The sequence below is a fragment of the Suricata suricatta genome, chromosome 9 (assembly GCF_006229205.1).
Source record: "Suricata suricatta isolate VVHF042 chromosome 9, meerkat_22Aug2017_6uvM2_HiC, whole genome shotgun sequence".
In the NCBI taxonomy this organism is placed as follows: Eukaryota; Metazoa; Chordata; class Mammalia; order Carnivora; family Herpestidae; genus Suricata; species Suricata suricatta.
Window position 1 is genome coordinate 113,995,004 of NC_043708.1, and position 26,296 is coordinate 114,021,299.

General features: G+C 38.2%; 1 protein-coding gene across 3 annotated transcripts in view; it reads left to right on the top strand.

The window, feature by feature from the left end:
* HERC2 (HECT and RLD domain containing E3 ubiquitin protein ligase 2) overlaps positions 1 to 26,296 on the top strand; it is a 295,601-nt gene that overhangs the window by 247,478 nt on the left and 21,827 nt on the right. For all 3 annotated transcript variants that reach the window (XM_029953017.1, XM_029953018.1, XM_029953019.1), the window contains exons 71-79: positions 9,883 to 9,990; positions 10,796 to 10,927; positions 11,366 to 11,524; positions 11,610 to 11,728; positions 12,297 to 12,422; positions 13,118 to 13,273; positions 13,663 to 13,778; positions 13,878 to 14,076; positions 18,744 to 18,958. In XM_029953017.1, the coding sequence (XP_029808877.1) occupies positions 9,883 to 9,990; positions 10,796 to 10,927; positions 11,366 to 11,524; positions 11,610 to 11,728; positions 12,297 to 12,422; positions 13,118 to 13,273; positions 13,663 to 13,778; positions 13,878 to 14,076; positions 18,744 to 18,958 (1,330 nt within the window). The remainder of the gene's footprint in view (positions 1 to 9,882; positions 9,991 to 10,795; positions 10,928 to 11,365; positions 11,525 to 11,609; positions 11,729 to 12,296; positions 12,423 to 13,117; positions 13,274 to 13,662; positions 13,779 to 13,877; positions 14,077 to 18,743; positions 18,959 to 26,296) is intronic.

Sequence of the window (26,296 nt, forward strand, 5' to 3'; positions counted from 1 at the left end):
GTCATGCACACTTTGGCTTGTTTCTTGGTGTAGCCCTAAGAAGGAAAACAGACAGACAAACACAGAGGGAACAGTAACACACAAACGCACAGACAAATCAAACAAACAAACACATTAAAAGGGGGAAAGAAAATAAAGAGAGTGGGGAGGAAAGAGACAAAAAGAGGAGAAGAAAAGAAAAAGAAAAAGAAAAAAAGAAGGAAAAAAAATAAAGGGGGGGCAGAGACAATAAAGGACAATGGACAGTCTAAAAGTGTATGACCAGTTGAGGGGAGAGGTAGGGATGAGATATAGGAGAATATATCTGGATTGCAAGAAGGTAAGAAAAAATAAAAGGGAGAAAGGAGAAAGAAAAATAAGGAGTAAAAATTTTAAAAAATTTAAGTAAAAAAAAGTAATAATAAAAAATACGTACAGAAAAAGGCGAATAGAAAAAAAAGGAAGAAAAAAAAGAAAAAACTTATTAAAAAGGCAAAAAAAAAAAAAAACCTAAAAAAAAAGCAGCTCCCTCTCGTGGATAGGCGTGGTTTGATGTGGTAGGTCTTGGAGGCTGCTCTCAGAGGCTCTGCCTTGGTGTTTGCAGAGATTAGATAGGCAGGCAGGCGGCACACCAAGTTCTGCTGAACTACTAACTGTAGACCACTCTAATGAGTCTGATCTCCTTTTTCTGCGGTTGAGCAGAGTTGTATTTTCCAGGCCTGTCTCGGTTCAAAGTTCCAGTCCATGCACTCTTTATGCTACCACAGATGGTGTTTTTGTTTTGGTTGCTGGCTTCTTAGGGGGAGTAATTGGTTTGTCTTGGCTCAGGCTGGGATTTTGGCTGACCCTGCCTGAGGCGAGATGCGCAGCAGGAGGTGAAGTGCACACAGTCTCAGACCCAACCCCCAGCGGGGATCGTGTTAGCGTTGGGGGAGGAATGAGTGCGCAGCTGTTGCCTGAGGTGGCTCCGGGAGCTGCTGGAAATGAGCTGGGAGCTCCTGTAGCCTGCGCGTGGGCACCCAGGTCTCCACCGCTGCCAATTCTCTGCCGGGATCACGCAGAGGTGGGGGCTATTTTTTCCCTGTTGGCACCCGGGATTCAGGTTTCGCGCAGCCAATGCTGGGGGCAAGAGGCACCGTGGAAATGAGGTGCGTGCTCCCCCTCCCAAAACCGAGGTCGAAGTGAGCACTCCCATCACCACCGCGACAGCGGTCGCCGACTCCTCTCCAAGATGGCGCAGGGCTGGAAGCTGTTCCTTCCCTTGCGTGCCACCTGGGTTCAGGATTTAGGCTACCCGGCAGTTATCTATGGAGTGAACTTCTCTCTCCAAGCACAGTTAAGCGTTCTTTACCTCTTCCCCAGAGACAGTACTATGAGCGTGTTCAGTCTCTCTGTCTCTTCCCTTTGTCTCTTGGGCTCCACGCGCTTGCCCCGTGTTGGGCTGGGGCACCTCCCCTGCCCGTCTCGGGCTGGCCCGTTTTCCAATCTCCCCAGTTCGCACTCACTCACTCAGGTATCCTTCAGGTTCTCTTCCTTCTGGAGTCCGTATTATCTCCTTCCGCTCTTGCAGATGAGAGCAATATCCTTCTCAGTTCAATAGATGGGGCGGACGAAGTTTACAGAGCTCCCTTCCTCTCTGCCATCTTGGCTCCTCCCCCCCAATAGTTCATTTTTATTCTTGATTTCCTTGCCTTTGGGGATGTGTTAAGGAGGAAATTGCTGGAATTGGGGCCAAGGAGGCTATTTCCTGCTTTCTACTCTAGGGTTTTGATGCTTTCCTGTCTCACATTCAGGTCCTTTATCCATTTTGAGTTTATTTTTGTGTATGGTTTAAGAGAGTAGTATAGTTTCATTCTTCTGTATGTTGCTGTCCACTTCTCCCAGCACCACTTGTTAGAGAGGCTTTTTTCCATTGGATACTCTTTCCTGCTTTGTCAAAGATTAATTGGCCATATACTTGTGGGTCCAGTTCTGGGCTCTCTATTCTATTCCATTGGTCTATGTGTCTGTTTTTGTGATAATACCATACTGTCTTGATGATGACAGGTTTGTAGTAGAGGCTAAAGTCTGGGATTGTGATGCCTCCCGTTTTGGTTTTCTTCTTCAATATGACTTTGGCTATTTGGGGTCTTTTGTGGTTCCATACAAATTTTAGGATAGCTTGTTCTAGCTTTGAGATGAATGCTGGTGCAATTTTGATGGGGATTGCATTGATGTGTAGATTGCTTTGGGTAATAGTGGCATTTTAACAATGTTTATTTTTCTTATCCACGGGCACGGAATGTTTTTCCATTTCTTTGTCTCTATTTCTATTTGTTTCATAAGCTTTCTATAGTTTTCATCATACAATTCTTTTACATCTTTGGTTAGGTTTCTTCCTAGGTACTTTATGGTTTTTTGTGCAATTGTGAATGGGATCCATTTCTTGATTTCTCATTCTGTTGTTTCATTTTTGGTGTATAAGAATGCAACCGATTTCTGTACGTTGATTTTGTACCCTGCAACTTTGGTGAATTCATGGATCAGTTCTAGAAGGATTCTGGTGGAGTCTATGAGGTTTTCCATGAGGAGTTTCATGTAATCTGTGAAAAGTGAAAGTTTGACTTCATCTTTGCCGATTCTGATGCCTTTTATTTCCTTTTGTTGTCTGATTGCTGATGCTAGGACTTCCACCACTATGTTAAACAACAGTGGTGGTAGTGGACACCCCTGTTGTCTTCCTGATCTCAGGGGAAAAGCTCTCAGTTTTTCCGCATTGAGGATGATATTAGCTGTGGGCATTTATAAATTGTTTTAATGATGTTTAAGTAAGTTCCCTCTATCTCACCTTTCTTGAGAGGTTTTATTAAGAAGGATGTTGTATTTTGTCAAAAGCTCTTTCTGCATCTGTCAACAGGATCATATGGTTTTTATCTTTTCTTTTGTTAATGTGATGTATTACATTGATGGATTTGCAAATATTAACCAGCCTTGTAACCCAGGAATGAATCCCACTTGATCATGATGTTCTTTTTATGTGGTGCTGAATTCGATTTGCTAGTATATTTTTGAGTATTTTTGGATTAGTATTCATTAAGGATATTGGCCTGTAGTTCTCATTTGTTGTTGGGTCTCTGTCTGGTTTAGGAATCAAGGCGATACTTGCTTGGTAGAATGAGTCCAGAAGTCTTCCTTTATTTTTATTTTTTGGAATAACTTGAGAAAGATGGGTGCTGCTTTAAATGTCTGGTGGAATTCCCTTGGGAATCCATCAGGCCCTGGGCTTTTATTCTTTGGGAGATTTTTGATACATGATTTGATTTCTTCACTAGTTATGGGTCTCTTCAGATTTTCTGTCTCTTCTCGTTTGAATTTTGTTAGTGCATGTGTGTTTAGGAATTTGTCGATTTCTTCTAGGTTGTCCAGATTGTTTGCATATAATTTTCATAGTAATCTCTGATGATTGCTTGTATTTCTGAGGGATCAGTTTTAATAGATCCATTTTCATTTGTGAGTTTGTCTATTTGGGTGTTCTCTCTTTTCTTTCTGAGGAACCTTGCTAGAGGCTTATTAATTTTATGTTTTCAAAAAACTAACTCTTGGTTTCATTGATTTGTTTAACTGCTTTTTGGGATTCTGTATTGTTTATTTCTGCCCTGTTTATTTATGTTTTTCTGCTGGGTTTGAGGTGCTCTTGCTGCTCCCTTTCGAGTTTCCTTAGGTGTTCTATTAGATTTACAGTTTGTGCTTTTTCTAGTTTGTTGAAATAGACCTGGATTACAATAAACTTTCCTCTTAGGACTGCCTTTGCTGTGTCCCAGAGAGTTGGGATTGTTGTATTTTCATTTTCATTTTTTTCCATATATTTTTAAATTTCCTCTCTAATTGCCTGAGTCACCCAGTCATTCTTCAGTAGGGTGGTTTTTCACCTCCACATTTTTGGAGGTTTTCCAGACATTTTCCTGTGGTTGATTTCACGTTTCATAGCATTGTGATCTGAAAGTGTGCATGGTATGATTTCAATTCTTTTGTATTTATGGAGGGCTGTTTTATGACCCAGTATATGATCAGTCTTAAGAGAATGTGCCTTGTGCACTCGAGAAGAAAGTGAATTCCCTAGCTTCAGGATGCAGACTTATAAATATATCTGTGAGATCCACTTGTTCCAATGTGCTCTTCATGTCCATTTTTTCTTTAGTGATTTTCTGCCTGGTTGACCTATCCATTGTTGTAAGTGGAGTATTAAAGTCCCCTGCAATTAGCTCATTCTTATCGATAAGATTGTTTCTGTTTGTGATTTCTTGTTTTATATGTTTGGGTGCTAGCGACTTCAGCGCATAGATGTTTATCATTGTTAGCTCTTCCTGATGGAGAGACCCTGTAATTATTAAATAATGTCCTTCTTCATCTTTTGTTACTGCCTTTACTTTAATGTCCAGTTTGTCTGATATAAGTATGGCTACTCCAGCTTTCTTTTGGCCTCCAGTCGCATGGTAGATATTTCTCCATCCCCTTACTTTCAATCTGAAGGTGTCTTCAGGTCTAAGGTGAGTCTTTTGTAGACAGCAAATAGATGGGTTTTGGGGTTTTTTTATATGCATTCTGCTACTCTGTTTCATTTGATTGGAGCATTCAGTCCATTTACATTCAGTGGTATTATTGAAAGATATGTGTTTAGTTTCATTGTGTTCTCTGTAGAGTTCATGTTTGTATTGATATCTCTGGTGTCTTATATATTCCTTGCTACTTTACTCTCATAGAGTCCCTTTTAGAATTTCTTATAAGGCTGGTTTGCTGGTGATGAATTCTCTTAATTTTTGTTTATTCGGGAACAGCCTTTATCTCTCCTTCTATTTTGAATGACAGGCTCGCTGGATAAAGGATCCTTGGTTGCATATTCTTCCTGTTCATCACATTGAAGATTTAATGCCATTCTTTTCTGGCCTGCCAAGTTTCAGTAGATAGGTCTGTAACCACTCTGACAGGTTTTCCTTTGTATGTTAGGGCCCTTTTATCCCTGCTGCTTTCCGAATTCTCTCTTTATGTTTCTATTTTGCTAGTTTCTCTATGATATGTCATAGTGATGGTTGGTTCGATATGCATCTTGAATTTCAGTGTCTTTCTTTTTCCCCAGATTGGAGATATTGTCATCTATAATTTGATTAAGCACCCCTTCAGGACCTTTTTCCTCTTTCTTCCTCTTCAGGAACTCCTATCATACAGATATTGTTCCGTTTGATTGTATCACTCAGGTCTTGAATTCTCCTTTCTTGTTCCTTTAAACATTTCTCTCTTTTTTTCTCGGCTTCCTCTTTTGCTGTCACTGTGTCTTCTAATTCACCTATTCTCCTCTCTGCTTCTTTAATCTGTGCATTGGCAGCCTCCATTGTATTATTCATCTCATTTATAGCCTTTTGAAGGTCCCTAGTCATTGTATCAATAGCTTCTCTGATGTTTTTTTTAAGCCCAATGATTAATTTTATGACAGTTGTTCTAAATTTTTGTTCAGTTAGGTTGTTTAAGTCTGTTTTGAGTAGTTCTGTGGCTATGATATCTTCCTGGAATTTCTTTAGAGGAGAGTTCTTTTGTTTCATCATATTCTCTAGCTTTCTGTCTCTTGTCAGTTTTATAAGATTGTTATGCATTCTGTACCTGTTAGTATTGCTCTATTAATGGATGGTGTTTGACTGTCCAGGGCCTGTCATTTCAGGAGATGTCCCTTTAATGGTGTCTCTCAGTTTCTTTTGTTATGCTTCTAATAAATATATTTCATTACTCAGTGATATTTGGTGTTTTCCACTATGTGTGCTTTGGCTTATTTCTTGAGTTAGCCCTGAAAAGGAAAACAGAGAGACAAACACACAGGGAACATAAGCATGCAAACACTGACAGATCTAGTAAACAAGCAAACCAAATGAGAAAGGAAAAAAAGGAGCGGGGGGGGGGGGGGAAGAAAAGAGAGGACAGGAAAGGAGACAAAAGAAAAAAAGCTGGGGGCACAGAGATAGCCAAAGATAAAGGACAGCCTCAGAGCATAAAACCTTTGGAGGAGAGAGATAAGAATGAGATAAGAGAAAAATATCTGGATGGTAAGAGTTGATCTCATCAGAGCAGTGCATAAATGTTTGTCTTTCCCAGATTCTGGGGGGGAAAGGGAGAAAATGAGGAAATATGAAAATAGGAAAGAGAAAACAAGGGCAAAAATTATAAAAATTAAAAAATAAAAAGTATAGGATAAGAACAGATTGAAAAAAATAAAAATAGCATGAAAAGAAAAATCCAGTTCTCCAACCTGGATGGGCAAGGTTCTGCGTATGTAGGTTGGGTCTCAGGGGCTGTTCTCTGAGGCCCCGCCTTAGTGGATGCCTGGAGAAGAATGGTGGTGCTGCAAGCCCCTCTCAGACCATGCATTGCCAGCCACTCTCTTGAGTTCAACCTCCCCATGCCACGTGTGGGTTAAATTGTTTTGGTGTTCTAAGTTCTGCCAGGTTTCTAAATACTAGTCCACACACTTCAATGCTTCTGCCACCATTAAAATGATCTTCTGTAGTCCTGGGGAGGGGGGGATGAGGGGGAGTTTCTGGCCAGGATTGCCCAGGGGAATGGTGGAGCCAGCCCTTCCCTGGCTCCACCTGAAGTTGGCAGGCGGCCAGGCCCTCGGGAGAACAAGCAGGGTGAGGGGGACTGATTCCTTTACCCAGCCCAGTGGCTACATGTGAAAAGTTTGTCTCTCTGCCACAGGCTGAGGTGTCGGTTTCAGCCTCTCCTTCTCTTCCCCTTAGCTCTGCACTGCCCTGCACTGCTGTCCCACACAGCATCCTGCATGGTGGGTTCGCAGGTAGCCCTCCAAGATTCTGTGCCAACCTGCACAGCCGCCCCATGGGCACGTGGCCCTGCACAGTGCTGTGCCGCCTAAGCATCCATGGGGCTGTTATCAATAAGAGGTCAGTGTGTGCACCTCTGTTCTTGGAGATCAGAAAGTTGTGGCTTTTAATTCTTCTCAGTTTGATGGTTGCAGCATGTGGAGGTAACAGTGTTCCCTACTTCTCTGCCATCTTGTCCTGTTTCCTGTAATTATGGCTTTGATTGGATTTGTATCCAGCATTTTGCTGTATTTTCTCTAATGCCTATGTCTCTTTTTGTTCTTCTTTAGTGCTTTCTTTTGGTTTAAAATTTGTGTGTATCATTTTAATATGTCTACCTATTTTCAACCACTTTTTTAATGTTTGCTCTAGGGATTAAAATAAGTATTTGAATATATCACCATCTACTTCCTGGTTAATATCTTAATTTCGGTAAAATGTAGCAACTTTGCTCCAGTATAGTTCTATTTGCTTTTCCCTCCTTTTGCTGTTATTGGCATACATACATGCTACATTTATATATGTTAGAAATCTGTGCAACATACTTGTAACTATATTGTTATACATATATGTATATGGTATAATAATTACTGCATTATGTCAAGGATTAGCAGTCTTTCATGTGTCACAAAATATTATTTTGATGTTTTTCCCCCAACCATTTGAAAATACACAAACCTTTGTTAGCTCACAGGCTACACAAAAGCAGGGCGTTGAGACAAATATGGCCCCTTGACCATAGGTTTCCTAACCTTTACTCTATGCAGTAGTTTGTCTTTAAGAATATTAAGAATAGGAAAGGGAAAAAATTATGCTATCTCTTAACTCACATATTTCCTATTTCCAGTGCTTTTCATTTCTTCCCATAGATTCAGGTTTCTATTTGATATCATTGTATTTCAGCCAGAAATACTGTAAATGATTTTTTTAAAGCATATCTGCTAGCAGTTCTTTCACTTGGGAATGTTTTAATTTTGCCTTCACTTTCTGAAGGATAGTTTTGCTAGATATAGAATTCTTGGTTGACAGAATTTTCCCCTTTCTTTTAAACATGTCACCCCACTGATTTTTGACCTCCATTGAAGTTAGCCATTAATGGTACATGTTCTGTGACCTTTTTTTTTTTTTAAATCTTGCCACTTTCATGATTCTTTTCATGGTTTTCTCTTTAATGATTTTTTAAATAGTTTCAGTATAATGTGTCTCATTGTGGATCTCTTTCTTTTATCCTACTTGGGATTTATCAATTTTGGGAAATGTACATTAATATTTTACATCAAATTAGGAGGTTTGTGCTGTATTTCTTAACTACTCTTTCTTTGCTCTATTTTTCTCTCCTGTTTGGGGAAGAAATTACCAGATGCATATGTTTGTATTCCTTGATGTTGTCTCCTAGGTATTTGAGATTTTCTCATTTTTCCTCAGTCTTTTTGCTCTTATTTTCTAGGAGTAAGAGAGAAATTATACTGTCTTTAATTTGACTCATTTTTTCTGCCATTTTGCCCATCTAGTGAATTTTTCATTTTTGTCATCCTATTTTCCAGCTCCAAAATTTTCTTTTAGTACTTTTTTCATAGTTTCTCCCTCTTTATTGAGATTCTATATTTGTTAGGTCATTCTTATCATTTGTTATCATGTTATCCCATCTTACCATATTTTCTCTGGTTTTCTTGGATTTTTTGAACATTTTTCTTTGCTTTAAAATTGTTGTCTGCTAAATCCAGCATCTGACATATCAGCATCTGTATTGACCAATTTTATTCCTAAGTATGGCTCACCCTTTTCAGTGTTTTTGTCTCATATTTTTTTTTGAGAAGCAAACATTTTAGATAGTAGTATGTAGTATCATCTGGATTCTGGATTCTGATTTTCTTTTTTAAGATTTGTAATGGTTGCTGGGGTTATTCTGATTGTGTTGTGTACTTGTTTTGTAACATGGCTGTAATTCTCTCTGAAATCTGTCTCCCTCACAGAATGTGGCCTCTGATGTCCTGGTTTCATTTTTCTGTTCTCATTTTTGTGCTCTAGCCTGACTTCTAGGGTTTGTTCTGTATCCTCTTGGCTTATGCTCAGGCCTGTTGATCACCCCTTTTATTGATGGATCTACACGTGGGTGGGGAGCAGGAAGGGCATAGAATTGGGTATTTAGCAGTTTTCCTGTGTGCGTGCATCTTAGTTTATTCAGGACTTCATGATGCACTCAGTGGCCCTTCTGTGCTCTCTGAATTTTATGATCTCTCTGTTAAATTCCTGGATAGTTCTCAGATCTGACATTCACCTAACCAAACCATGTTCTCAGGCCAATGGAGATGGAAGCTTTCTTGTTGGTCTTTTATTGGCAATGCCCCTGGCATGCATTTTTTGTTCCCTGCTCTACACCAGTCAGCTTTCCCTGGAGGCAGAGTCCCATCTTTGTAAAACTTTCCTCCAGCTTGGATAGAAATATACCCAAGCAAGGACATTATAGGTGCTCACTGTCTCTACCCAAGTTTGGCAGTTTTTTCATGAATAAATACTTCTCAATTTGTTGTCTGCTTTTAATTATATGGAGAGCCCTGGGATCATCATCTTTTATAATTTTGAATGATTTTATAACTGCTTGGAGAGAGGGATGTTAACCTCTTCCCTCCACCATAACCTCGGGCCTGCTCTTCATTAATTCTTTTGTAAGTTAACTTGTCCCACAGAAGACTCTAGATCCAATGCTAAATGTTTAATGTGTGTGGGGTGGGGGGATAATAAAGCTTGGTCTGGCAACTGGGGTTGCAGCATGAAAATTTGCCCAGAAATGAGAGCACAAAATGAATTGGCCAAGCAGAAGTGTATTCTTGAGCTTTCTATCACAGGTGAAGTCTTCTGTGGGAGACAAGGTGGGGGGATAGAGGCAGTCAGTATTAGATTCTTGTCTTTGAGGTCAGTTCTTCCTGACTTTCTGCTTTTCATTAGCTGTCAAACATCATTTTAGTCTCACTGTTTCTATGTGTCTGTTGTGGCTTATGGCTTTGTCTATGGTATATCATTTGGGAGTGATCACTGTGTTTTGTGCTCACTTGACCTCCAGGTGCAGAGGGACTCAGGGTGGAGTTTGACCGGCAGTGCTCTACAGAGAGGCGCCACGACCCTCTCACAGTCATGGATGGTGTCAACAGGATTGTCTCCGTGCGGTCAGGTGTGAAGGGAGGTTGAACAGGACACTATCTGCTCACCTTCATAGAACAGAACTAGTAACTTACTAAACAGAATGCTACTGCTTCATTCCTATGTGAGACTAAAGGAAGGGATAGCAAGCTATTTTGCTGCAAAATACACTAGGTTTTATCTGCCTCTTCCCAGTACTTTCAATAAGATAGTTATGCAAATGGTATCTGTACCTCACCAGTGATGGATGGGATTACTGGGTGCCTGGTAGGTCCTTGTCAGGACACTGGCTGTCTTGGAGGCCCAGTTTCACCCAGATAGTTAGCTGTAAGACATATGGGAGTACCAAGCTATGCAAGGTAAAGATTGATGTATGAAAAAGCTTCCTACAGGGACTTGGTTTATAACTGATTGCATGCAATAAGCGCTCGGCTCAGGTCTTAGTAAAATTGCATGCTCTGTGGGGAAAGCTGCTGGGGCTCTTTCCCCTGTTTTGTAGGTAACTGCCATCATCTAAGACCTTCCCCAGGAAACTCTCGACAGCCCTTGACCTGGGCATGTGTGCTGGCCTGCTCTGCAGTGTTGTAGTTATGTATCAGGGCAGTACCTACCTGTCTTCAGTTCCCCTAATTACTTGGTGTAATGTGTATGGAAGGACAGTGTATATTAAATATCATTTACTAGGAGTAGAGGAAACTCAGATTTTGGAGAACTTGGGTTGGAGGAGCCAGGTGTTCTTCAGACACAGTGTGAATGATTTTGCTTTGTATTTTAAAAAGTTGTTTTGATCACATGATATAGTGAACCCAACCCTGGGGCATAATTTTCTCCACTAGGCCGTGAATGGTCTGACTGGTCCAGTGAGTTGCGCATCCCAGGGGATGAGTTGAAGTGGAAGTTCATCAGTGATGGGTCTGTGAATGGATGGGGCTGGCGCTTCACAGTCTATCCCATCATGCCAGCTGCAGGTAAGTAGGGGGCTTGCAATATCTAAATTTTGATGACTCAAGCAAGGTGGAGACAAACTGTTTTCATTTAGTACATTGTACTCTGGCTTCTCCAATTGTGTTGGGAGCCAGCACTGTCCAAGGCCTCACCACAGTGGTGATCATAACTGCCAGAGAGCCATCTTAGCAGTCCAGTTGTTAGGATGTTAGCACTCCATCACCAAAGGAGAAAGGAGTTATTGCTGAATGAACTTCTTAAAACTGTTTGATTTTCAAATAAAATGTCTAATATAGCACATAGTTATGTGACATAGACAGTGGCGGAACCACCATGGGCACCCTCTAAGCATGGCATCCAAGTAGATGAGGCCCACTCATTGGTCAGATTTGTGCAGGTCTGTTTTTGGGGTAGCCCTCATCTTGTTCAACATGGGAATATTTACAGTGCTCATTTCACAGGCCCTAAAGACCTCCTTTCTGATCGCTGTGTCCTCTCCTGTCCATCGATGGACTTGGTAACTTGTCTGTTAGACTTCCGGCTCAATCTCACCTCAAACAGAAGCATTGTCCCTCGCCTTGCAGCATCCCTGGCAGCCTGTGCACAGCTGAGTGCCTTAGGTAAATAGCACCTTTATTATCACGCCTGTTGTACTTGATGGGAAAAATGGTCAAGCTGCTGATACTTTGTATCTGCTCATTTAAGCTGCCAGTCACAGAATGTGGGCCCTTCAAAGACTGAGGAAGCTGCTTACAACTGAATTTGGGCAATCAATTAACATAAACAGGCTTCTTGGAGATAATGATGGAGAAGCAAGAGCTTTGGTACGGATCATTATTTTATAGTTTATAAATGTTTGACTTCGGGAATAAAATGTTGCTTAAATAATTAAATCATTGAGAAGTGTTGGGAAGTTCTACATAACAATACAGCTGCTTTGGTCCCATCCATATATGTTGCTCCATATATTGAGTGCAGGCTGGCTTGTGATTTTTGGAAACACATCGATGGATGTGAGCATAGGATTGTGTCGGTTAGACTTTGCAATGAGTCTGGCTCACCACATCCCTTTTATTTTGCTGGATGAGGGAGTTACTGTTAAAAGGATGCTTGATCTTAAGGATCTTGGGAGATGAGACTTTATAGGCCAAAAAGGGCTTGGTTCCATGCAAGTGGCTTTATTGAAATCTAGACCAAGCATTCTGAGGTAAAGTTTGAGACTCTTCTTTTAAATTTTAGTGTTCATCAAACCTATTTGAAAATATCAGTACACATTTTTTTTTAGGGAAAACAGTATCAATATAACAAAACTTTTGACTCATAGAAACAAAATGTTTACTTTCCCTACATTTTGGATTGCTTTACTAGGATACAATTTTGTTGTTTTCTTAGAGTTTTACAGGTAGTGCTCTTGCTGCTTTGGTAAAAGGCCTTCCAGAAGCTTTGCAAAGGCAATTTGAATATGAAGATCCTATTGTAAGAGGTGGCAAGCAACTGCTCCACAGCCCATTCTTTAAGGTAATGTTTGACTTTTTTTTTAATGTTTTTTATTTATTTTTGAGAGACAGAGACAGCACGAGCAGGGGAGGGTCAGAGAGAGAGGGAGACACAGAATCTGAAGACAGGCTCCAGGTTCTGAGCTAGCTGTCAGCACAGAGCCCGACGTGGGGCTTGAACCCATGAACTGAAAGATCATGACCTGAACCAAAGTCAGACGCTTAGCCAACTGAGTCACCCAGGTGCCCCTTGACTTGTTTTAAAATGATGAGAGAGCTGGTTGGCTAGGAGAGTCACAGAGAGTGGTCGTGTGTAGTGCACTGCATTTCAGGCCTCCTTGAGGACATGGGTATGTATTGCTGAAGTTGAATATGAAAAATTTCCCAGAAATGACTATGACCTAAGCTCTTAATACTTTAGTCAAGTATTAGTGTACTTTGAGATGCTTGGCTAAGGTGGTAAGTATTGTGGCAGTTGGCAGATCTGAGGTCCTGTGTGTCAGGTGCATCACGAGGGGCTGGGTGGGAGTAATCCACTTCACCGGTTATGGTAAAACACTTGCAGACACATGGCAGTCAGCCTGGAATAAGGAGCTCCTGAACGAGAACTCATAGAAACCCCATAATGGTATCTGTCTTTAGCATGCAGTGTTGGTGAAGTGGAATGTTAGCTGCTTTTCTGAGCTTCCTTGTGTTGTTAATTTTTGGTTGCTGCAGGTACTGGTAGCTCTTGCTTGTGACCTGGAACTTGACACTCTCCCTTGCTGTGCTGAGACCCATAAGTGGGCTTGGTTCCGAAGGTACTGCATGGCCTCCCGGGTTGCTGTGGCCCTGGACAAAAGAACACCACTGCCACGTCTTTTTCTTGATGAGGTATTACATGTTATTTTGGAATGTAAAAACATATCCCTTAATCAGTTGTAGTGTAAAAAGATGCCAGTATTATGAGACACAGCAACATTTTTCTTACAAAGGGATACCATAAAGAAAAAATCACACAGGTGAAAGTGAATAAATGGGTACTGTAAATTTCAGTTAATTATAGTAAACTGAAGATATAATAGTACTGCCTAGACATTTCAATATCTTAGACTTGATTATAATCATATTGATTTTGCTTATTAACTATAAAATCATAATGCCAGTGTAGGCGTTCCTTCAGATTCTCGAACAGGATTGCTCCTGTGTTGTTACCTTAATATTATTTGTTTTATTTTTGAGAGTTGAGTGTTTATTGATAATCTTACAATAATGTTGTCTAGGTGGCTAAGAAAATTCGTGAGTTAATGGCAGACAGCGAACACATGGATGTTCTCCATGAGAGCCACGACATTTTTAAAAGAGAGCAAGATGAACAACTTGTGCAGTGGATGAACAGGTTATTATATCAGAACCAAGAATAATGCTGTACAGTGGAGAAGGGTGTTGCATGTGCAGTTATTTCCCATATTAATTGTTCACTTAATGTTTATTGTAGGCGACCAGATGACTGGACTCTTTCTGCTGGTGGCAGTGGAACAATTTATGGATGGGGGCATAATCATAGGGGACAGCTTGGGGGCATTGAAGGTGCAAAAGTTAAAGTTCCCACTCCATGTGAAGCCCTTGCAACTCTCAGACCAGTGCAGTTAATTGGAGGAGAACAGACTCTCTTTGCAGTGACAGCTGATGGAAAGGTAAGGGTGCCTTTCCTGTGTCATGTTCATGTTAAAATTAAGAGACAGCTATGGCTAGAGTGCATTGTTGGGTCTGCAGTATGTGTAACGATTCTATATTAAAACATTATTTCAAGGTGAATAGTACTTATGGTGTGCTGGAAGCAGTTATCATTCTAAAATATTTCTGTATGAGATACCATATGTTTTCACTCATAAGTGTAACAGGAGAAACTTAACAGAGGACCATGGGGAGGGGAAGGGGGAAAAATAGTTGGGGAGAGGGAGGGAGGCAAACCATGACAGATTCTTGAATACTGAGAACAAACTGAGGGCTGGTGGGGGAGGGGGAGAAGGGAAGGGGCATGGAGTAGGGCATTTGTGGGAATGAGCACTGGGTGTTATATGGAAACCAACTTGACAATAAACTATAAAAGAAAAATAAATTTTAAACAAGTAAAATATTTCTGTATGATCTTTAATATGTTCTATAACTTTATAGTGCTTTATTTTGAAGTACAGCATATATAGAAAAGTGTACTGTTTGCATTATCAATAATACATTAGAGTATTCCTTTTTTGTGTGCTAGTGTAATGCTTTTAAAAAATTAATTGCTTCTAGTATGGTGAAATGGTTGATATTTATATATTGTCTTTATGTTTGGTGACCTTACTCAACTTTTTTTTCCTTTGTATATCTCAGGATTTCTTGTATCTTGTTTATAGAGAGTCATAATCTGTTAATCAGTTTTGTTCCTTTTCAGTTCACCACTCTTATTTTTTCCTGTTTGTGTGGAAGAAAGGAAGCTCATTGTGTTGGGTAGTTGGGGTGTAACATTGAGCGGTGGTGGTGGTTGTGAGCTTGTTCTTGTCTTAATCTAGGTTGCAAAGTAAACACTGTGATTGAACACTTCACAAACTTACTGTGAAGTTTTGGTAGATGCTCTTTATGAGACTAAGGAAATTTCCTTCTCTTTCTACATTAAAAAATACAATTCCTATAGATGTTTTCTCCTTTAGTGGATTTATATCATGATTTGGATTTATTGGTTTTCTTATAGTAAATCCTCTTGCATTCTGTGGAGAAACCCAACTTTGTCAGGATGTTTTATATTTTTTTGGTTTATGTTTGTGAATATTTTATTTGGGATTTTTGGGAATTCTAAGGTCTTAAAGTGAGATTATTATAATGTTCCTGTCTTATACACTCCTTGTCTGATTTTGGTACTCTATTGTTTATCTATTTAACTTACAACAGTTAACTCAAGAAATACCCTATGACCCAGTAATAGCACTAAAAGAATTTACTCCAAGGATATAGGAAGTGCTGATACATTGGGGCATATGTACCCCATTGTTTACAGCAGCACTTTCAACAGTAGCCAAATCAATGGAAAGAGCCTAAATGTCCATCAACTTACGAATGGTTAAAGAAAATGTGGTTTATATATACAATGGAATACTCCTTGGCAATGAGAAACAATGAAAACCTCCCATTTGCAGCAACATGGATGGAACTGGTGGGTGTTATGCTGAGTGAAATAAGTGAGCCAGAAGACAGATACCATATGTTTTCACTCATATGTGGATCTTGAGAAACTTAACAGAAGACCACGGGGAAAGGGAAGGGGGAAAAATTTTACAGAGAGGGAAGGAGACAAACCAAAGATATTCTTAAATACAGAGAACAAACTGAGAGTTGATGGGGGGTGGGGGAGAGGGGAAAGCGGGTGATGGGCACTAAGGAGGGCACTGGTTGGGATGAGCACTGGGTGTTGTATGGACGCCAATTTGACAATAAATTATACTAAATAAAATATAAATAAAAATGCACATTTATTATCTTGCAGTTTCTCTGGGTCGTGACTCTGGAGGTGGCTTAGCTTGATCCTCCCACCCTGGATCTTACCCCAGGCTGCAGTCACCTCAGGGCTATACTGAGCATTCAGCTCCTCATGATCTGTTGGTTGAGGCTGCCCTCAGTTCCTTGCCACCTCATACTGTGGCAGCTGGCTTCATCGGCGCAAGCAAGGGGGGTATGGAAAGACACAAGTCACAGTCTTGTGTGACCTAATCCAAAGTGACAGTCCATCCCTGTTGCCATATTTTGTCCATTAGAATTGAGTCACTAGGTCTAACCCGTGTTCAAGGAGAAGGGATTGCACAGGGTGGGAACCACATCAGAGGCTGCCTGCCAAGAGTATCAAGATTGTGCTAGTCTCATCAAAAAGGGTTGAAGTATATCCTTCCTTTACTGTTCTCTGGAGAATTCTGTGTCTTTTAGGTGTTTCCTGGTTATTATAACATGCAAATGTAAAATCTGAAGTGAATTACTATTTCTGTCCTCCTCCCAAGTAAGACAAATGCTGATACTTTGTTATTCTGCGTTCTGACACAAACCCATTAGGGAATGATAAACATTAGTATTTTTGTTGTCGTTGTTTTGTACCCAAATGTTGCACACGTCTTTGCTCACATTATTTCTTATGTCTCAGACCTTACATCTTTAATCAGTTTTCTTCTACTTCATTTTTCTTCTACTTTATATTTTTATTTTTCTTTAGTGAGTCTTTTGGTTAATTCTTGGATTGTTCTTGTTTATTTGAATATGTCTTTATTTTTATTCATTTTCTAAAGTAAGGGTTGCAAACATTTTCTGTAAAGGTCATGATATTATTTTTGGCTACATGGTCATGTGAACTCTGTTGCAACTATGAAAGCAAGCCTATGAGTGATATGTAAATGAATGTATATGGCTGTGTTTAATAAAACTTTATTTACAAAAGCACATGGTGGGCCTGATTTGGCTTATGGGCAATAATTTGCCAACCCCTGTTCTAGAGTATAAAATTTTCAATTGACTGTTATTTTCAGTCAGCCTGTTAAAAGTTTTATTCTTCTGGATTTTGGACTTCATTGTTACTAATGAGATGTCAGCAGTCAAACTAATTTTTACCCAAATGGAGGTAATAAATCTTTTCCCTATGGCTGCTTTTAAGGTATTTCTTTAGAGATCTACATTTTGCTATGACATATTTTTATTTTTTCTGCCCTTTTGTTTTACTTTGTCTTTGCCGGGTAGGGATGGGAGAGGGGAGTTTCTGATTCTTGAGAAGTGGTCTTTCAACAACTCTGGTAAATTCCTAGACTTTTTTTTTTTTGTCCCAGATATTACCTCTACCATATTCTCTGTGATCTCCACCCGAAAATGTGTTCTGATTGATGTTTGAGTGCTTTATATCTCTAACACCTTCTTTCATGTTTTGTCTGCTCTTTGTGTTTCTTTGCTATATGCTAGAGAATGTCTTCAGATTCATTCTCTAGTCTCTCATCACCTGTTTATAATCTATATATTAAATACACTGGGTATTTAATTTCAATTATTTTTTTAATCTTAGGAAATTCTGCTTTGGTTAATTTTTTAAATTCTTATTCCTTAGGGATATTTTCAAGCTTTTATTTCTTAAAGATAATATTGGACTGTTGTTCTGCTGACTCTCACTCATGGCATCTTTTTTCAACTATGAGCTGACCATTTCCCTTAGAAAATTTTATGTAGAAATCACTCATTGAAAGAGAATTTATAACCCTGGGGTACTACAAATCTAAGTCACTGTAAATTAAATTCTCAAAGGAATTTAGATCATACATAGCATAAATTTAGACTGAAAACCAATCTAATGACCAGCTTTCATGGTTGTGAACTCTCAGGAGAGATTTTTCTCCATCTAATTTAGTGATAAGATTGAGAAAGGCAACTTGCTTGCTTTCTTTCTTTTCTTTTTTTTTTTTTTTTTTGGTTCTCACAGTTGGCCCACTGGAGGGTCACCTTTTAGGCTTTGTACTTCACCCTCGACACCCCATGTGCTGAAGATTCTCAAAATCTTCCCAGGGGACACTGGCTTTAGGGCTAATTTATCCACCTGACTTCTTTGTTTCACTTTCTGTTTTAGTCCTTAAATGTTTCTTACTGTAGTGTCAGTGCAGCAATGCATTTGAAACAGTTTGAAACAAAATTTAAATTTTTACAGGAGGGATGTTTGACATGCATTGGAAAAGGCATGATTTTTTTTCTGATTTTTTAGTGATAAGTCTTGTGTCCTGAAATAATTACTCACTTAGAATGAAAGAAAAATAGTGTATTCTATTGTTTGACTTACATGCAGACTTGCTGAAATATTACCTCTAGAGTTCTTCTGAGTGTTTCTATAGGTGTTATTATCAGAGATTTGCTTCCAGGGAAAAGATCCTCTTTTCAAAGTATATTTTTTGAACTTGGGATTTTTAATAGTCATACTGTTTCATTTTTAGTGTTTGATAAAGCATGAAATTAAACAGTCCTGTGACTCCTTTTTATTTTTGAGAGAGAGAGAGAGAGTGGGAGCATACATGTATGAGCCAAGGAGGGACAGAGGAAAAGGAGAGAGAGAATCTTAAGCAAACTCCTTGCTCAGCAACTGAGCCCATTGCAGGGCTCATTCCCACAACCCTGGGATCATGATCTGGGCTGAAATCCAGAGTTGGACGCTCAACTGACTGAGCCACCCAGATGCCCCATTCATGTGACTTTTAACTTTAAAATTTATTTCTCTGTGGTAAAAGTATTAGAGCACTGATTGAGTTTGTTAATTACTAAAATATAGGGATATTTAGATAAAAATATGATATTTATATTCTTCTCATCTTAGCTGTATGCCACTGGATATGGTGCAGGCGGCAGACTAGGAATCGGAGGGACAGAGTCGGTATCTACCCCAACATTACTTGAATCTATTCAGCACGTGTTTATTAAGAAAGTAGCTGTGAACTCAGGAGGAAAACACTGTCTTGCCCTCTCTTCAGAAGGAGAAGTTTACTCTTGGGGTGAGGCAGAAGATGGGAAGTTGGGACATGGCAACAGAAGGTATTGTGTGAAAATCATTTTTGATATTATGCTTTCCTTGTTTTATTTCTTGTATAACATATTGGCACCTTGTTTTTCAGGACAACATTTATAATAATCTATTCAAGTTAAATGTTGATGACTCATTTGGCAGAAATAAGTTCATGTTCCAATATGTGGACTTGTCTCCATTACCCTTCTGTTTGAGAGGAAAATCAATTCTGAATTTTTTGTTTTTAAGTACTAAGTGCATGGAGCTTCTTTTAGTCCTTCTCCCTAAGTTTTCTTTCTCCGATCCTGAGTAACTCACTGAATCAAGAGATGGCATTTTGGTAACATGTGTGACACAAAAGCTGTAAATACAGAGGAAATAGAAGGAGTGAGGGTGAGGGGACACACAAATGACAGTATTTTTTAAACAAAGGAACCCAAGTTTCTAGTTTTTTAAAAATTAATGAGAACTACCTGCCCTTTGGAGTAACAAAGACCTTCATTTCTGAAATAAAGTACCAGACTAAATATATGAAACAGCTGCCCTAAAGACAATGGATAATAGGCAATAAAGTTGCATACAGTGATCTACAGAGGTGAATACTGAGTGTCATATGTGTGTGAGAAGAATAACTCAGAGGCCAAGGAGCAACCCACCCAAAAGGAGTAGAAGGAATGAGCTCACAAAGGGCAGACAGTACAGCTTCCAAAACTTCCTAATTCCCAGAACATTGATTAAAGGACTAAGAATGATGTTGCACAAAAGTGGATAAAAAATTAAATGTAGACTGTTGCTCTGATCCCATCAACAAAGCTTAAAAGCAAAACCTTAAACTCTTTATAAGGTTCCTTGTTTACAAGTAACCATAAGCTCAGGAATATCTTCATGAATACAAACATATCAAGCACTCAGCAAGGTAAACTTCACAATGCTCTATATCCAGTCAAAAATTACAAGGCATGTGTCTCTTCAATAAGTAGTGTTGAGAAAATTGGATATTCAAATGCAAAAGAATGAAATTAGATCCCTGACTTATACCACTCACAAAAATTAACTCAATATGGATTAAAAACTTAAATATAAGTTCTGAAACTAAAAATCCTCTAAGAAAACATAGGGAGAAAGCTCCTTGACCTTGGTCTTTGCAATGTTATTTTGGATATGACACTAAAAGTACAAGCTTTAAAAAAAATTTTTTTTAAGAGGACATTATGAGGACATAATGTATAGCATGGTGACTATAGTTAACAATACTTTATTGTGTCCCTGAAAGTTGCTAAGAGAGAGTAGATCTTAAATGTTTTTACCACACAGGCATTCCATTAAACTAAAAAGCTTCTGTACAGCAAGTGAAACAATCAAAAAATAAAAGGCAACCTATAGAATAACAGAAGATATTTGCAAACCATATAATTTGTAACGGATTAATATAGAAAATGTGTAAAGAACTCCTATAACTTAATAGCTAAAAATAAAACAAAAAAACAACCCAATTAACAAATAGGCAATGGACCGAAATAGACATTTTTCCAGAGAAGACATACAGATGACCCTTAGGTACATGAAAAGTTGCTCAGCATCACTGATTTTCAGGGAAATGCAAATCAAAGCCACAAGATATTACCTCACACCTGTTAGAATGGCTGTTATTACAAAGACAAGACATAAGTGCTGCTGAAGATGTGGAGAAAAGAGAAATTCTGTAAGGGTCAGTGGGAATGTAAATTCATGCAGCCACTATAGGAAAACAGAGAAAAAAGTAAAAAATAGACCTACCATGTGATCCAGCAATCCTTCTTCTGGGTGTATATCTGATGAAAATGAAATAATTTTCTTGAAAGGATTTATACTCCCATGTTCAGTGTGGCATTGTTCACAATAGCCAAGACATGGAAACAACTTAAGTGATCATCAGCATGTGAATGGATAAAGAAGATGTGGGGTGGGGTGGGGGTGGTGTGTGTGTATGAGTTTGTGTGTGTGTTAGAATATTATTCAGCCATAGAAAAAGAAATGTTGGCATTTGTGACAATTTGGATGAACCTAGAGGACATTATGCTAAGTGAAATGATTCAGAGAAAACCGAAACACGATGATTTCACTTACATTTGGAATCTAAGAAAGCTAAACTCCTAGAATTAGAGTAGACTGGTGGTTTCCTGGGGCTGGGGAATTGGGGGTTGGGAGATATCGATGAAAGGTACTAACTTAGAGTTACAAGATGTATAAATTCTGGGCCACCTGGGTATCTCGGTTAAGCATCCAACATCAGCTCAGGTCAAGATCTCGCAGTCTGTGCTGACATCTCAGAACCTGTAGTGTGCTTCCGATTCTGTGTCTTTTCTCTCTCTGCCCCTTCCCTCCTCGTGCTCCTGTGTGTGCTCTCTCACTCTGTCTCTCTCTCTGTCTCAAAAATAAGTAAACATTTAAAAAAATTTTTCTAAAGATGCATAAATTCTGAGGACATAATGTATAGCATGGTGACTATAGTTAACAATACTTTATTGTGTCCTTGAAAGTTGCTAAGGGAGAGTAGATCTTAAATTATGTGTGAGAGATGGCAATTATTATGTGAGATGATGGCTGTGTTAACCTTATTGTGGTAATCATTTTGCAATGTGTATGCCTCAAATCATCGTATTGTACACCTTAAATTTATACAATGTCACCTATATCTCAAAGCTGTAAAAAATTTATCAGGCATACAAAAGAATAGGAAAATGTAGCCCATATAAAGAGAAAAATCATTCAATTAAAATAGACCCAGAAATGATGTAAGTAGTAGATCTCCTAGATAAAAATATTAAAACACTATTTTAACCACATTCCTATATCTTTAGGAAACTTGAGGGAAAACTTAAGCATGTTAGAGATTGAAAGATATTTAAATGTCCTAATCAAGTCCTAATGATGGGAAATATGTCTGGGATGAAAAATACAGTGCATATGTTTAATACAGATTAAACGTACCAGAAGAAAAGATCAATGAGCTTGATAATGTAATAATAGAAACTGAAACAACTGAAACACACAAACATATAAAATGAACATTGCATCAGTGAGTTGTGGACAACAGCCTCAAGTGACCTATTATATAAGTAAAGTCACCAAAGGAGAGGAAGATATGAGATTTTGAGAAATGATGGCTGAAAAATGTCCAAATTCAATGAAAACTATAAACTCACAGATTCAAAAATATCAAAGAACTTAAAGCAAAAGGAGCATGAAGCAAACTTACCAAACCATATCATAATCAAATTGCTCAAGAACCTTGATAAAGAGAAAAATCCTAAAAGAGGGAAAAATATATGTTACATACAGAAAAAAAAAAAGATAGTGACAGCAAATTTCTTATAGAAAACAAAGCAAGCTAGAAGACAGTGGAAGTACTGAAATTAAAAACAACTGTCAACTGAGAATATTTTTACTCTGTGAAAATACTTTTTCAAAAATGAAGTTGAGAGGGTGCCTGGGTGGCTCAGTTGGTTGAGCATCCAACTTTGGTTCAGGACATGGTCTCATGGCTTGTGGGTTATAGCCCCACTTCAGGCTCTGTGCTCACAGCTCAGAGCCTGGAGCCTCCTTTGGATCTGTGTCTCTCTCTCTCTGCCTCCCCCCTCTCAAAAATAAGTAAATCTTAAAAAAAATAAAGATTAAGTTGAAGTAGACTTATTCAGACATAAAAGCTGGAAGAATGAAACAGCTGCAGACCTGCAAAACGAAAATGTTAAAGGACTTACTGCAAACAGAAGGAAAATTATATCAGATAGTATCGATGTTCTATACAAATGAATGAGGAAATTGCTGCATGAGTTAATGTTATGATTTTTTTCCTTGTTATATAAATATCTTCAAGAGATAATTGAATATTTCTAGGATACAATAAAAATGAATGAGCTGTTTAAAACATACACAAAAGTAAAATATATAGCAATAATATAGGGTAGCACAGCAGTATATAGAGGCGTGGGGAGTAGGAAATGGATGTATGCTGTTGTGGTGTTCTTACGTGATACATAATATAGTGTATGACTTCATACTAAACTAGTGTAGAGAGGTATTCTTCACACTCTAAAGCGATCATTAATATAAGGCATCAGATGGTTTTACCTGATAAATCCCAATGATGGAGTTAAAGTGAACTAAAAACCGTGCTCTAAAGAAGAAAAAAAAGTAAACAGATGAGACAAATAGGAAACAAATAGCAAAATTTAGATACAAACTGAAATATGTTAACAATCACATCAAGTGTAAATGGTTTAAACACTTAAGTCAGAGGTTGTCTGAATGAATATAAAAGCAAGATCAAACATGATGCTTGAAGGGAACTTATTTTAAACTTTATTTTAAAATTTATTTATTTTGAGAGTGCTTGCGTGTGCGCATGAGAGAGAGAGAGAAAGAGAATGAGTGGCGGGAGGGGCAGAGAGAGGTGGGGCGAGTGGACAGAAGATCTGGAGTAGGCTCCATGCTCACAGCAGAGGGCACAATGTGGGGCTCAAGCTTACAAACCATGAGATGATGACCTGAGCTGAAGTTGGATGCTTAAACAACTGAGCCACCCAGGTGCCCCAAAGGGAACTAATTTTAAATATTATACACATAAATAGATTAAAAGTAGAAGGATGGAAAAGCATATACCATGCTAACACTAATCAAAAGAAAAGCTGGGATGCCTGTATTACTATCATACAAAGTAGATTTCACAGCAAATATTCAGAGGGATAAAAAGGGTCAATTAGTAATAATGAAGTAATCAATTAATCAGGGGAACATAATAATCCTAAATGTTAACACAACTAATGCTAGATCTTCCAAATACATGAAATTAAACAAAATTACAGAGTTGCAGGGAGAAATAGACAAATACATAGTTACTGTTGGAGATTTTAATACCCTTCAATAACTGATAGAACAAGTAGAGTAGTAGTAATCTTCTTTCAGAAGACTTGAACCCTTCTATCAACCAATTGATCTAATTACCATTCATAGAATACTCTGTTTAGCAAAACTACTTTCTTTTCAACTGCACATGAAACAGCTACCAGTATAGACCATTATTTGGGCCAGAAAACAAATCTCATCCATCAAGAGTAGTCAAGTCATATAAAGTATATTTTATAACCACAGTGGAATTAATTAGAAATCAATAACAATAAAATCTCTGGGAAATCCTCCAAATATTTATTTGGGAAGTAAATAAAGAAGGAATCAGAAGTAAATTAGTAATGACTTTGACCTGAGTGAAAATGTAAATAATATGCAAATTTATATGATCCAGCAAAGGCAGTAGTTAGAAGATTTATAGTGAGTAATGCCTTTTTTATAAAAGAAAATTCATCTCTAAATAATGACTTCAGCTTCTACCTTTAGTTAGAAGGACAAATGCAAATGCAACCCATAATAAGCAGAATAAAGGAAATAGGGAAGATCAGAGTGAGAATTCATGAAATAGAAAATTGAAAAATAGAAAAGACTCAAAGAAAACAAAAGTTGACTTTTTTTTAGAAAGTCTATATAATTGATAAAACTTCCTGGAGATCAAGAAGAAAAAGAATATATAAATTATAGTGATATCAGAAATGAGGAAATTTCATCACTGCAGAATATTGTTACTGAAAAATGAAGTATAATGCACATCTTTATGCCAGCAAATGCAACTTTTTAGATGAAATAGACAAATTCTTCAAAAGACACACTCTTTAAAGCTCACTCAAGAAGAAATAGGTGACTCAGATAAACTTGTGTCTGTTTAAGAAATTGAATTTCCCACAGATAAATCATCAGAAACAGATGATGTGATTTCTACCACATGTGTAAGTAACAGATAATACCCCAATTCTTAAACTATTTTAGAAAATTGAGGAGGGGGGCACCTGGGTGGCTTAGTCAGTTAAGCATCAACTTTGGCTCAGGCCATTATCTCATAGTTTGTGAGTTCAAGCCCCATGTCAGGCTCTGAGCCTCCTTCAGATCCTGTGTCTCCCCTTCTCTCTGCCCCTCCTATGCTCATGCTCTGTCTGTCTCTGTCTCTCAGTAATAAAATAAAACAGGGGTGCCTGGGTGGCTCAGTTGGTTGAGTGTCGAGCTTCAGCTCAGTTCATGATCTCATGGTTTGTGGGTTCAAGCCCTACGTCAGGCTCTGTGCTGACAACTAGCTCAGAGCCTGGAGCCTGCCTTCAGATTCTGTGTCTCCCTCTCTCTCTGACTCTCCCCTGCTCACGCTATCTCTCTCTCTCTCTTTCAAAAATAAATAAAAACATTAAAAATATATAAATTTATAATAAAAAAAAGAAAATGGAGGAGGAATTCTCACCAATTTTCTCTTGCACATAGCTTTTAGTCTTCTATTAAAACCAGACTCAGACATTAATAGGAAAATACAGACCAATATCCTTCATGAAAATATATGTAAAAGTTATTAACATTTTAAAAAGTCGAATCCAACAATACATAAAAGGCTAGTACAACATGATCAAGTGAGTTTTATGTCAGCTGAATCAAGTAAAAAAGAAAAACCATATGAAGAGGTGAAAGGGGAGAAAAAACATTTGACAAACTTCAACATGTTTCTGATAAACAACTTTCACCAGTCTGGGAATAAACGAGAACTTCTGTAACTTGATAAAGGGCATCTCTGTTAAATGTAGAGCTAATAGTGACTCATTATTCAGTATTTGTGGTACATTTTGAGACGCTATTCTGTTGCACTGATAAATTTCTCTCTTTACAATAATATTAAACTGTTTTGATTACTGTAGCTTTAAAATGAGGTAAGTAAGGAAGTGTCAGTCTTCTAACTTTGCTCCTGATTTTCAAAGCTGCTTTGATTACTATAGGTACTCTGTATTTCTGTATGAATTTTATAATCAGCTTGTCAATTTCTACAGAAATTTTGATTGGGAAGGGGTTGAATCTATAGATTAATTTGAGGAAAACTAACAAATCAACACTATTAAGTCTTCTAATCCATGAACACAGTGTACTCCTTCATGGATTTTAGGTCTTCTAAAAACTCCCCCAGCAATATTTTATAGTTTTCTTTCTGTAAGTCATCCATGGGTTTTTTGGTCAAATTTATTCCTTACTATTTCAATTGTGGGGTAAGGTAACATAAATGATATTTTAAAATTTCAATTCCTGGTTACATTTGCATATGAAAAAAGACAAACAGTTGTCTTTTATTTATTGATCTATCCTGCAACCCTGCTAACCTCACTTATTGATTCTAGTAGATTTTTGGAGGTACCATAGATTTTCTATATAAACAATTATACTACGTATAAAGAGGAGCTTTAAGTCTCTTTTCCATTTGAATGCCTTTTATATCTTTTCACTGCTGAATTGCACTTGACAATCTTTTTTTT